The sequence below is a fragment of the Heteronotia binoei genome, chromosome 12, assembly GCF_032191835.1.
Source record: "Heteronotia binoei isolate CCM8104 ecotype False Entrance Well chromosome 12, APGP_CSIRO_Hbin_v1, whole genome shotgun sequence".
Lineage (NCBI taxonomy): Eukaryota > Metazoa > Chordata > Lepidosauria > Squamata > Gekkonidae > Heteronotia > Heteronotia binoei.
The window spans coordinates 38,914,033-38,927,238 of NC_083234.1; the positions used below are offsets into that span (position 1 = coordinate 38,914,033).

At 45.4% G+C, this 13,206-nt stretch overlaps 1 protein-coding gene across 1 annotated transcript in view; it reads left to right on the forward strand.

The window, feature by feature from the left end:
- ADRA1A (adrenoceptor alpha 1A) overlaps nucleotides 1-10,682 on the forward strand; it is a 57,992-nt gene extending 47,310 nt beyond the window's left edge. The window contains exon 3 of the mRNA XM_060251095.1: nucleotides 9,584-10,682. Within this exon, the coding sequence (XP_060107078.1) occupies nucleotides 9,584-10,107 (524 nt within the window). The 3' untranslated portion in view covers nucleotides 10,108-10,682. The remainder of the gene's footprint in view (nucleotides 1-9,583) is intronic.
- Nucleotides 10,683-13,206: the final 2,524 nt, after the last annotated feature.

The window sequence follows — 13,206 nt, forward strand, 5'->3', positions numbered from 1 at the left end:
AGGCGTCGCAAGCCAGGATCAGTGGCAGGGTTTCATCATAGTGGTGCAAAACCGCGTTCGAGACCAATAGGTCCTTGACTGCCTGGAACGCCGCGGCTTGGCGCTTCCCCCAGACCCACGGGGCCTGTTTATCAAGCAAACGGTGTAACGGTTCCGCCACGGCGGCCTTGTGGGGCAGGAACGAGTGATAAAAGTTCAGCAAACCCAAAAAACTTTGTAGCTCCGCTTTGCTTTTGGGAGCGGGGGCCTGCACAATGGCCCTAGTCTTGTCCGTAGTCGGGTGAATTCCAGCCGCGTCCACGGCGAATCCCAGGAACTCCACCCGCGGAACCCCCAACAGACATTTTTCCTTCTTCACTTTCAACCCCGCCGCTTGGAACCTCCGGAGGACCTCTCGCAGGCGGCCTTTGAACTCTTCTTCGTTCGGGGCGGCGATTAAAACATCATCGAAGAAGGGTTGCACTCCGGGAATTCCTTTAAGGAGAGAGTCCATTATGCTTTGGAAAATTCCCGGAGCCACGCTCACCCCGAACTGCAATCGTTTAACTCTAAACGCCCCCCTGTGGGTCACGATCGTCTGCGCCTCTGCTGTCTTAGCGTCGACTGGCAGTTGCTGGTATGCCTGTGCTAAGTCCAGCTTGCCAAAAACCCGTGCCCCTGCGAGTGTCGATAGTACATGGCTGACTACGGGGACTGGATACGGGTTATCCTGGAGCGCTTTGTTGATCGTGCACTTGTAGTCAGCGCAGATCCGTACGTCCCCGTTCGGTTTCACTGGCGTTACAATGGGGGTCTCCCAAGCCGCATAAGTTACAGGCTCCAAGACGCCCTGGGCCGTGAGGCGATCCAGTTCTGCCTCTATTTTCGGCTTTAGGGCAAACGGGACGCGCCTCGCTTTGAGCCGTATGGGCCGGACCATGGGGTCAATCGGTAGGGTGATGGGCGGCCCCTTGTAGCTCCCCAGGGACCCATCGAAAACCTCGGGGAACTCCTGGCAGACCCCTTCGAAGTTGCTGGCCTGCACGTGCTCCACCCCTACCAGCTTGATCCCCAGTGGTTGGAACCAAGCTAACCCCAGAAGGGTGGTCAGTTGGCGCTTGACCACCAGTATGTCTAGGGGCCCCTTAAAGCTTCCCCTCTCCACATGCACCTGGACCCACCCCACGACGTGAACCGGGTTTTTCTGGAAGTCCCTCAGTACGAAATCCGCTGGCCTCGTTTGGAGGCGGCGGCGGGGGCATAGTCTCATAAGGGTCTCCTCTGAAATTATGGAGATCGAGGAACCCGAGTCTACTTCCATGACGCAGGGGGCGCCCTCGATCCGGACAGACATTTTGACCTTGTCCGGGGCTGCGAGGGGCAAGTTCAGTACCTGCAAGCTGGTGGATGCCGTCGTGTGGGTGTCCATGGAATCGTGATGCGCTGACGGTGGTCGACGGCTGCTCTTGGCCCGGCAAGCCCGGGCGATGTGGCCCATCTTCCCACAGCTTCTGCAGTCCAGGTTGCGGTACGGGCAGTCCCTCCTTTCGTGGGGGTCGCCGCAGCTGGCGCACTTGGAGCTGGGGTTGGTGGGGGCCCTCTCCATCGCTCGTTGTCTCGCGGGGACCCGAGTTTCTGTCCTCTGTGGCCGTCGGAGCTGAAACGCTTCTTCCTCTGCTCGGTCCTCCGGTCCCATTTCTTCTTGGTGTACTGCCTCTCCCCGCGGCTGGCCATACACCTTGGTGGCCCTCTCGAACGCCGTCGCCTCGTTGAAGGCTTGTTGTAGGGTGAGCTCCTCCTTTGCGAAGAGCTTCTGCTGCAGTCGCTCGTCTCGGAGGCCCCAGACGAAACCGTCCCTCAGGGCTTCGTCCCTCTTGTCGAAACTGCAGTTCCCGGCGATCTGCCGAAGGGCCGCCAGGTAGACCGCCGCTGTCTCCCCCGACTTCTGGTCCCTCTTGTGGAAGAGGAATCGGCGGGCGACGATGGACGGTTGGGGCGAAAAGTGGCCCGTGAGGAGCCTCACGACCTCCCCGTAGGTCCTCTCAGTCAGCTTCGCCGGAGCGGAGAGGCCGCGTGCGATCTCGAAGGTTTCTTCTCCACAGACGCTCAGCAGGACGTCTCTCTTCCTGTCGTCGTCGTCGATCCGGTTCGCCCGCAGGTAGCACGCGACCCGTTCCGTATAGGTCTCCCATCTCTCGGGGTGCTCCGGGTTGAATTCCGCCAGATGGCCCGTCGTTACACTTGGGTTCGCCATGGCGGCGGCGGGCTGTGCGATCCTGCGGTCTCCGCCTTCCTCGTCTCCGGCCAGGTCTGGTTCCCCTCGGGCGGCCGGACCTAGCTAGATCCCATCCTCGTCGCCAGTGTAATGTACTGGGAGACGAGACGTGGTGAAGACTTCAGGCTTTATTCGCTAGTACATTACGGAACTGGGGAACACGCGGCCGGGTCCGCCAATATATACAAACACCCCGGAACAACCCCCCTGCTGGCCAGCCCAATCCTGGCCAGTTAAACTTCCCGCGCTTGACATTGATTGGCCGTGACTTTCCCCGCGCTGTGCCTGGTCGCCCGAGGACGCGCGGCGCGTGTGTAGAGTCCGATACTCTACACAGTGTTAGCAATATAGATCAAGATAAGCCAGCTACATAAGTGTTGTGACATTATTCTATTGTGTGATCCTTGGTTTGCATGTGAATAACCTGGAAAGAAATAGGTTTGCCAGTCCCCAGGTCATAGCAGGGGATCCCCTGGTTTTGCAGGACGTCCTGAGAGGAGCCAGCACCTTTGACTCAAAATACTTTTGAATGGAGTGTAAATATATGAAGTTTTGCACAACCCCAGTATGAAAGTCTGATGAAGCCTCCATGTGAAATGGCTGGCTCCAGCCTGTGGCCCCATGATTAACTTAGAGAATTGGGGTTCAGCCTTGATGCCACTGACAATCTCTGAAGATGGGCACTGGTTTTGCTTCTAAATCACTGAAATGATTGCAGTGGAGTTGAACTTGTTTTGAACTGCTGTTTTTTCATCTCCCGGTCAGGTCAAAGGGAAGACAGGGAGAACATATATTAAACTGTGTTTATTGTTTATTCTGCACATTTGGAATTTCTGAATAATTATATTCACAATTTTGTAAAATTGTTGCTTGCCAGTCATTTACAGCTGTGAGCCTTTGAGTTTCCTTGCTTGTGTCTTTTCCACGGCTTCCTCTTATTGCTTGTAGTCCCCAGTTCCCAGCAGGAGATCCCCTGATTTTGCAGGCTCCTCCCTGCTGCCAGACAGCTGAAAGGCAGAAAAAGCCCTGCCCCAGTAGCCACAATGTGCCTTTAGATCTCAGGCAGGGTTAGAAGCTTGCAAACTCCTTGTATTTTAGAAGGTGTGTGTGGGTACCTTTAAATCTCAGCAAGACTGAAGCTCATGGGGTAGGGCAAGAAGGCAGAGCCATGTGTGTGAGGCTGGAAGAGAGAGAGGCCAGTCCCAATTTTCATTTTGCATTTCATTCAGAAGCTGTTTTTATAGTGAAAAGAATAGAAGAGAGTTAAGTAGAACCTGCTTAAGGGGATAGAGGAAGACCCCCTAGATCTCTCTTTCCTTAAATTGGTTGGAATAATCAGATTGTTACATTCAACACTCCAGCAAGTAAAGCTATCAATACCATTGCCTCAAGGAGATCACAAAAGTATAGGCATGCAAACGGTCTATTTTGGCTGCTTTGTGAGTGAGTGAATGTGTGTGTGTTCCTTTAATTTAGTGGAAGTGCAGCTGCTGGGGAACAAAAAAAGGCAAAAAAGAGGAGGAGAAAATGAAGAGTGTTTTCCGGGGAGCTGCACTGTTGTTTCTTTGTTTGTTATGGGAAAGTTTCCTGGTTCCACCCCCAAAGTCCCCAGATATCTCCTGAGTTGGACCTGATAACCCTAAAAGAAAAAGACACTTTAATTAGAAAGGGGGATGCAAAAGAACATAAGACAAGTCATGTTGGATCAGGCCAATGGCCCATCCAGTCCAACACTCTGTGTCACACAGTGGCCAATATATGTGTGTGTGTGTGTGTAAATATATATATATATATATATATATATATATATATATATATATATATATATATATATATATATATATATATATATATATATATATATTTACACACACACACACACACACATATATATATATACACACTGTGGCTAATAGCCACTGATGGACCTCTGCTCCATATTTTTATCCAAACCCCTCTTAAAGCTGGCTATGCTTGTAGCTGCCGCCACCTACTGTGGCAATGAATTCCACATGTTAATCACCCTTTGAGTGAAGAAGTACTTCCTTTTATCTGTTTTAACCTGACTGCTCAGCAATTTTATTGAATGCCCATGAGTTCTTGTATTGTGAGAAAGGGAGAAAAGTACTTCTTTCTCTATCTTCTCCATCCCATGCATAATCTTGTAAACCTCCATCATGTCACCCCCGCAGTCGACGTTTCTCCAAGCTAAAGAGCCGCAAGCATTTTAACATTTCTTCCTAGGGAAAGTGTTCCAAACCTTTAATCATTTTAGTTGCCCTTTTCTGCTCTTTTTCCAATGCTATAATATCCTTTTTGAGGTGTGGTGACCAGAATTGTACAAAGTATTCCAAATCGATTTATACAGGGGCATTATGATACTGGCTGATTTGTTTTCAGTTCCCTTCCTAATAATTCCCAGCATGGCGTTGGCCTTTTTTATTGCAATCACGCACTGTCTTGACATTTTCAGTGAGTTATCTACCACAACCCCAAGATCTCTCTCTTGGTCAGTCTCTGCCAGTTCACAACCCATCAACTTGTATTTATAGCTGGGATTCTTGGCCCCAATGTGCATTACTTTGCACTTGGCCACATTGAACCTCATTTGCCACGTTGACGCCCACTTACCCAACCTCAACAGATCCCTTTGGAGTGCCTCACAATCCTCTCTGGTTCTCACCACCCTGAACAATTTCGTGTCATTTACAGACTTGGCCACTGCTTACTCCCAACTCCAGATCATTAATGAACAAGTTAAAGAGCATGGGACCCAGTACTGAGCCCTGTGGCACCCCACTGCTTACCATCCTCCATTGTGAAGACTGCCCATTTATACTCACTCTCTGCTTCCTATTAATTAGCCAGTTTTTGATCCACAAGAGGACCTGTCCTTTTACTCCATGACTTTTGAGCTTACTAAGGAGCCTTTGATGAGGAACTTTATCAAAAGCTTTCTGGAAGTCATGTAAGCCAAAATGCCCTCAAAAGAGGTTGGGGAATGGACCGGTGGGCAACTTTGACTCAAAAGGACCTAAAATCTATGTATACAGGATTCCACTTCCAGAAATTATTGCTAAAATTACCAAGGACACTAATTAAGTAAAACAATTATGTTTTTATTTCAGAAACTTATAGAACACACACACATACAAGGTAATGGATACATATAACACACATACAGACCTAATAAAAGTAGAGAGAAATGCACAGATGTAACACAGGGATAGTCAAACAGGATGATAATTACCGATCGTAGTCTTCGAGGAAGGCTCCAATGGCGACAAACGAGGACTAGGGGGAAGGGACTCTCAACTGATCAGGAATCGGGGATGTATCTAAACAGCAGGAATGGGGTACTGCTAGATGCACACATGCAGAATGTTGGGTCAGAGGTTATAAAGTCCACCTTGACCCCTATGAGGGTAGAAGGTTCAAGGGCGGATGACAGGTGATCAGCTGACCTCAGAAAAAGGGGAGGCTCTGCAATGACCATAAGGGCTGGACTTGTGCGGTAGCCAATGGCCAGTTTATTGGGGGCACCTGATTGGATACCTATACCTGGCCAATGAGCAGACCTGGCCCTGGTTACCTGATTGGGCTTCCAGGTAACAATGGGCAAGGGGGAGGCTCCAGTGTGACAGTTAGGGCAGGGCAGGGCATGGGTGGAGGTATTGGGTGGAGGTGATTAAACAATCTATCCAAACTTATCTACAAGTGACAATAGAGGGTCAAATTGATACCTAAGGTGACACCCGATTTATACCATTACTATGGCTCTGAGTGAAGCTGTTCTTCCTCTTCTTTACTCCTCTGCTGGCACCATCCTTTGTCTTGGGTTCTGTTGGACAAAAGCTTAGGCAGTCTGGCAGGATCCACGCCTAAGATAAGCTTGATTGCCTTATGCAGAAGTTGAAGCAGCTGTTGGATACATGAGTCCTTGCTTTGCTGTAATGGAGTCAGGAAAACAAGATGGATTCTGGTGGATCATGGAAACAGACTGGAAACTGTTTGCCTGTACAGTTCATGGTGGTGTGGCTTCTTTCACTACAACGGCCGAGACTGTGCATGCAAGGAGCGGCTGGAGGCTTGTCTGTAGTTCTGACTAACACCCATCCAGAGATGTAGAATGCTGCTGCAAAGCTGAGGCTTATAGTATTCACATAAGCCTTAGAAACCGTGGGCAAAGTCCACTTCTTAGAGCAGATGTGTGTGAGTCAAAACTCCAGGCATCCTGGCAACCATACTGGTGATCATGATGTCCATGTGTATTAAAAGTACGGGGCTTTTTCTTACAGTCAAGGTAAACAACATCTATTGGTCCCCTTTGTCCATCTTTGTTCACCCCCTCAAAGGTTAGTGAGGCAAGATCTTCCCTTACAGAACCCATGGGAAGATGGAAGGGGCTAAATATCTATTAGGTAAAAGGTTATTTTTGAAAACTATTTTGCATGAACACCCTAAAAGCACCCCTGTTTCAAGTCATAATTCAGAAGGAGACCTATTTGTATTCTTTCCACTTTAGCCCAAGGAGGTATCCTTGTTCAAAGATATAAAGTTGACAGGAACATTTCCCCTCTTCTTCAAAGGTGTAATCAAGAAAGTGGGTTGATAAGTCAGCCAATATCCTGCACATATACCCCCGCATTGTGTTATTATATGCAAGTAGGATTCCATTGTGAGATCTTGCATTATAAGCACTTGGAGGGGGAAAATGTTTCACATTGAAGCTATTTTTCCTCTAACTGTGATTCTCCTGCTCCAGGCTGTAGCTGCAGAAAGTGGAAGCCTATTTTGGCTTTCAGCCACCCTGTGCTTTGCCTTTTAATTACTTTGGATGGGAGAGAGCCTTACAATTCAATCACAGCTGAAGTTACAAACTGCCTCTAAGCGCTGACTGCAGAATCAGGCAAGGACAGTGACAATCCTACTGCATTCAATAAAGAATGAGAAGGGCTGTAGCGCAGTAGCAAAGCACATAATTGGTGTGGGCAAAAGCCCCTACTCAATTGCTGTTAAAGATTTGCCCTGTACCACAGGACAAAGACACCAAAGCATGGGTTAAACTAGCTTTTATTAATGCCTGATCTGCAAAATTATTTCAAACAATTTGGGCAAATCCAATACGGCCGCAAACTCAACCAATGTCATCAGTGCTCTTGTTTATTTAAACCAGTGTCAGGAGGTGCACCCTCCACACAAAAAGCAGTTTAGGGTTCAGCTGATGCTGCCCTGCACCAAGGGAGTTCCTTTTCCAATCCTCCTCCCCCCCCCCCACCAACTGCACAGCCGGTGGACAGCTGGAAAATCTTCCTTCATCCTTAAATGCCCCAGGGAGGTTGTCACAGAAACTTGCTCCATTCCTGTGATTCCTAATTACAGCCTAACCAATCCCTAAGGATCAGTCTTAATGAAATAAAATTGAATCTGCCAAATAATGTGGAGCAAGTGAAAAAAAGCACATTCATCTGAAAGAAGCGCCCAGAATCTCTCTTTGGCTCCACAGGCTACCAGCTAACCCCACCTTGACAGTTAAAGGGTGGATGGGCAACATCCACAGCAAAGAGCCTGTGGTCAGGAGGAGAATGGCCACATCTAATTTCCCTCTGATTCGCTAAGGGCTAGTCACATGACACACTGTCCAAGTCCTGCTCCATTCTTTATTGAGATAGTGGCAAAAATTCCCTCTACTACTTATATGGCGAGAAATGGACTCTTGTTTGAGACTGGGCTAATTCAGTTTCCAGCTTCAGGTTGGGAAATATTTGGAGATTTTGGGGGGTGGAGCCTGAGGAGGGTAGAATTTAAGGAACATAGGGACTTCCATTGGGTATAATGCCATAGAATACACCTTCCAAGGTGGCCATTTTTTCCAGGTCACCTGATTTCTTTCACCTGGGGTCAGTTGTAATAGTGGGAGATCTCCAGCCACCTCCTAGAAGTTGGCAACCATAGGCTACTGTGACATAATAGGGGGCACAGTTATGCTCCAGTGTCTCCTGCTGTTGCAATAAACAGTTTATTTCATTATATGAATAATTTTAATTGTTTTTTTAAGTGCAAACTACTTTGAGAATTTATACAGCAGAAAGGTATGGTAAAGTAATAATATACTATTATTTAGTATGGAAAATCAATTTTCCATTTCACTAGCAACTTTGAGATCTCACTGAGATATTACAGTGAAAAAGTTTCAATCCATTATCCATTGGTGATAGATTAGATCTAGCTAAGATTTTTAATTAGTATGGGTGTTCCCAAGTGGCCATTTTGGAAGACCACCAAAAATCATTCCATAATGTTGTAACTGAGTGGCTGACCAACTGGGTACTAAGAACGGAAGCATTTGTGTGTATATGCTATCAATTTCATCAATACTGACTTTTAGAAAGTCCCTTGATTTACTTGAAAATATGACCTGTATTTAAAAATCATGAATAAAATGTTCACATCTTTCCTGATAACTGATGTGAGTCAACTAACATTTCTGCCTGTCACTTTTGGCTCCTATATATCCATTCTGCCTTTGGATTCTTCTTGTTTTTTCATTCTGTTTCCCATTCAAGCCAACAAATATGCGGTTGTATAGTATTGCTAAAAATGTGTTTTGTGGCAAGCACATATGGTCTATGAAGCATTACTTTAGTTAAATAGCAACCAGCAAAATGGCTGCGAAGCAGAGTTGGATAGTCCATGAAAATTACTGTCATACTTGTTCAGACAATAATCAGGTAAAATTCTCTCAGTTGTGCTAATTTATTTATAGCATTATGTTCTGGTCTTTCTCCAAGGAATTCAGAATAGTACTTTAGCTTTAGTACACCCCTGTGAAGTATTAAATTAGTCTGAAAGATCATGTCTAGGGATATTACTGAATTTCGTAAACACATAGCTTGATTTTAAAATCCCAGACCTTCCAAAGGTGGACTCTATAGCATCATATCCCTGCAGAGCTCCTTCCCCTTTCCCAAACCCTAACCTTCCTAGGGTCTACTCTATTCCCAAATCTTCAAGAATTTCCCAACCCAGAGCTGGTAGCATGCATAGAATTCCAGCTGGATTAAGCCAATTGTGCTCTAAACAATCCTATTTTCCTGGGATAGCTGGATGATTGAGAACATGGGAAAAACCCTGATCAGACCTATAGTCACATAGTTCTACAAGCAGGGGACAGAAGCTAAAGAATTCTTTTGTTACAGTTAGTATTCAGAGGGAGTCTGAATACTATTAAAACAAATCTTGGCGCTTATTTTATATTTTTCCCATTTGTCTCTTACCATTCGTTTTCTTTTATCTTCAAGTAATGGTCCATATGTTCTTCCATTTCAGGTTCCTTCTTTCCTGCTAGCAAGCCCTCAGACACGGTTTTTAAAATTGCATTTTGGCTTGGGTATCTGAACAGCTGCATCAACCCCATCATCTACCCATGTTCAAGTCAAGAGTTTCAAAAGGCATTCCAAAATGTCTTGAGAGCTCAGTGTCTTCAACGAAAGCACTCAGCCAATAAGTACTCTCTTAGCTTCAATCTCAACCATCCAAGCAGCCATGTGGCAGAACCTCCAAAGGACATTGTCCGCATTCCTGTTGGGTCCGGAGAAACCTTCTACAAGATTTCCAAATCGGATGGTGTCTGTGAGTGGAAGCTTTTTTCAGCCATGCAAAGCATGTCGACCAAAAGCAGCAGCACCTCTAAAGACAAGTCCAGCTGTGCTACAGCCAAAGTGAAAAGCAAAGGCTTCCTGCAGGTGTGCTGTTGTGCAGGCGCATCAGGAAACACCCCCCAGGAGGACAGGAAGGTGCCAGCCATTAAAATACACACCATCTCCATTAGTGATAATGGGGAAGATGTCTAAAAGGCCTCCATCATTTTGATGGCGATGGCAGAGGTTTACGGAGAATGGTTGAATTCTGGGCAACCTGAGGAGGAAGCAACTAGTTCTAGTGGGAATAAGGAAGGGAAGCATCAACCAGAGGCACCTGCTAATGCTGTGGCAGTAGCACATGGTCCATGAGCTTTGATTGAATTCCCTGAGGGTGGAAATGATTAGGAGAACTTGGTCCAAGGTGTTTTCAGTCCCACTGTGATCCAAGGGAATTGGAAATAAACCTACTTGGGACCAGACTCCTTGAAACGATTCTGTTATTCCCTAACTATTTAAAAAAATAGTTGTGATTAATTTTATTTCATTTTGAATTGCTTAGCAATTCTATTCTTAGAGTTCAGCTGAAGAAAAACAGCATTGTAATATATGTTACAACAGAGAATGATTAATATACATTATTGATTTCAGCCAAGGTACCTTAGGGATGGCTGCACATTTGGGTCACTGAGTAATTTTGTATTTTAAAAGTGCAACTTTGACTAGGCAGCAGGGTAAGTAATAGAGAAGGGTTTGGGCAAAATGTGAAACTTGGGAAGACTTGCTTTTTTTTTTGTTAATGACATGATTTGAGTCTTGTGAAGCTGTGAGCATCATGAGTATGAACTGAACATAATAGGGAGCATAAAACTGCAACACCAACCCAGATTCTGAGCTTGTAAGCCTCTTTAGAGCTACACAAGGAAAGCTGCCTTAACACTGAGCCAGACTGTTATTTCGTCTAGGTTAGTGTTGTCTACTCTGGCTGGCTGCAGCTCTCCAAGATCCCAGCAATAGACCTTTCCCAGTCTTGCTCCCTGAGATCCTTTCAACTACAGATGCTGGCGACTGAACCTTGGACCTTGCATGTGCAAAGCATGTGTGCTACCACCTATGGCTTCAACAGTTCAGAATCTGAATGCCCACATCCCTCCCTTTGTATGCACATCATGCTCACTAGGGAAAGCTAGTGAGTGATATTCTGTCCGACTGAACATGTGGGACCACTGTAGCCATGTGGACAGAGCCAGTCACATGGTTTTTTTCACACCCAATCAGCCCCTTTCCTCCACCTGAGGACACAGATCAGGTGAGAGGGAGCCACATGATCAGTCCACCAAATCAGGGTATTCCCATTCAACCACCACCACAGAATATTGCTGCAGTGAAGCATGACTTGATGTGTATACGAAGGCAAGCTCATTCTCTGTTGCTACAGAGAAGTATGACTTGATGTGCATATAAAGACAAACTCATTCTCTGTTCTCTATTATTTTCTAGGGACCATACACTTTAGCCCAAAGTGTTTAAAAATAGCTGTGTGTCATTTTGAGGCCTATTCTGTGTTACTCTTTTTAGCCTGTCCTGCTGTACATTTATTCTTGAAGTACAATGTGTATGCAAAATCCTCAACAGCAAAATGATGTATGCTTGAAGGAACGACAGTGGCATGAAACCGTCCTCTGAGTTTACAGAACGTTTTGCAGCTTCTTATGCTCCCATGTAATTTTGCTACTACAGTCTAACACAGCTATCCCTTTGGAACTATCTTGATCTATACATGTTGCTGCTTCTTCCCAAATTTGTAGTAGATCACACCTGATGACCCTTCAATAACCTAACCCCACACAGAACCATGAAAGCCTCAGTCTTATTTGGGAAATCTGTAATTTTTGTTTTTCCCCACCTCAACTAGGGAGCATTTAACAGGCACCCAGTGGAACTACACAGATCCGTGGATAGGTTGCAGGGGTCAATGTTTTACGTGATAAGGCAAGTGTTTGTTATCGCCACATAATGCAGATTGATGGGTAATATAGTATTTAGACTGCAGCAAAGTATGCTATGTTCTGCAGCTTATAATTGGCTCATGATGAGGAATTTTGCTGAATGAAGTCTGCAAGTGAACAGTAGAGGTGGAAAGGCAGTTTAAACTTGTAGTTAAAAATACAGCTATATAGACCTACCTTGAATAAAAAGAGACAGGAAGAGTGATTTGGGAATCTGCAGAGATCCTTCTGTGTGTTCATCGAGAAGTGATTATTTTCAGAGAGTGCAAAATCATCCTGATTCAGACCTTATTTAATGTCAAGAAGAAAATTTGGTTCACCTACCTACAAAGAATTCTGGGAACTATAGTTTGGTGAATCTCTTTTGGCTCCCTACCCCACCCCTTCTTACATAACTATAGTTCCTAGAATAACCTGCAGAAAGTGAATGACTATTAAACCCATTTAAGCCTGTTGCATAGCTATGTCCGGAAAGAATTATTTCAGTTGACTTTAGATGAATTAAATTGCTTTACTTGGGATTAACAAAATATAAATCCATCCTATGCAACAAGGATGAAGAAATTCATCTCTCAGCTGTTTGACGTCAATGAGAGTGCTTTTCATTAATATAAAACAAATTTTATGAAAATCATATACATTGCTCCCTCATTTAGCCAGATTACCTGAATTGGGATTATTGAGGCATCCAAATGAACAGGCATGAAACTGTCAAAGGATCACAGTGTCCCACTGAATGCACCATCATGGCAACCCAAAGTGCTGAAAGATTTTATGTTGAGCTTCACACAAGCAGGAACTTCCCCACTTGTTTTAATATTGGGCTTTTCTGCATGCATTCTTTCCGTCGTTTATGGCCCTATACCGCTTCAGTTCATTCCACCTAAACTGAATTGTTTGCATTTAGTTTTCACTTTAGTTTTTCTTTTGGTTATTCTCCATTTTTTCTGGTTCTTTTGAAACCACTTTTGCTACAATCTTTTCAGGAAGCTAATTTTGAGTAGAGTAATTTTGATGTTTCTATCAGTTTTCTTCATCAACCGCCCCCTCCATCCCTCTCATTCGAAGTTTGGATTGTCATCTCATCATCAGGGCTTTTTTGGTAGAAAAAGCCCAGCAGGAATTCATTTGCATATTAGGCCACATCCCTGATGTCACCGTTTCACACGGGGCTTTTTGTAGGAAAAAAAACAGCAGGAACTCATTTGCATATTAGGCCACACCCTGACACCAAACCAGCCAGAACTGCATTCTTGTGAATTCCTGCTCAAGGAACTCCCTCATCTGCCAGTCTCACAATTTT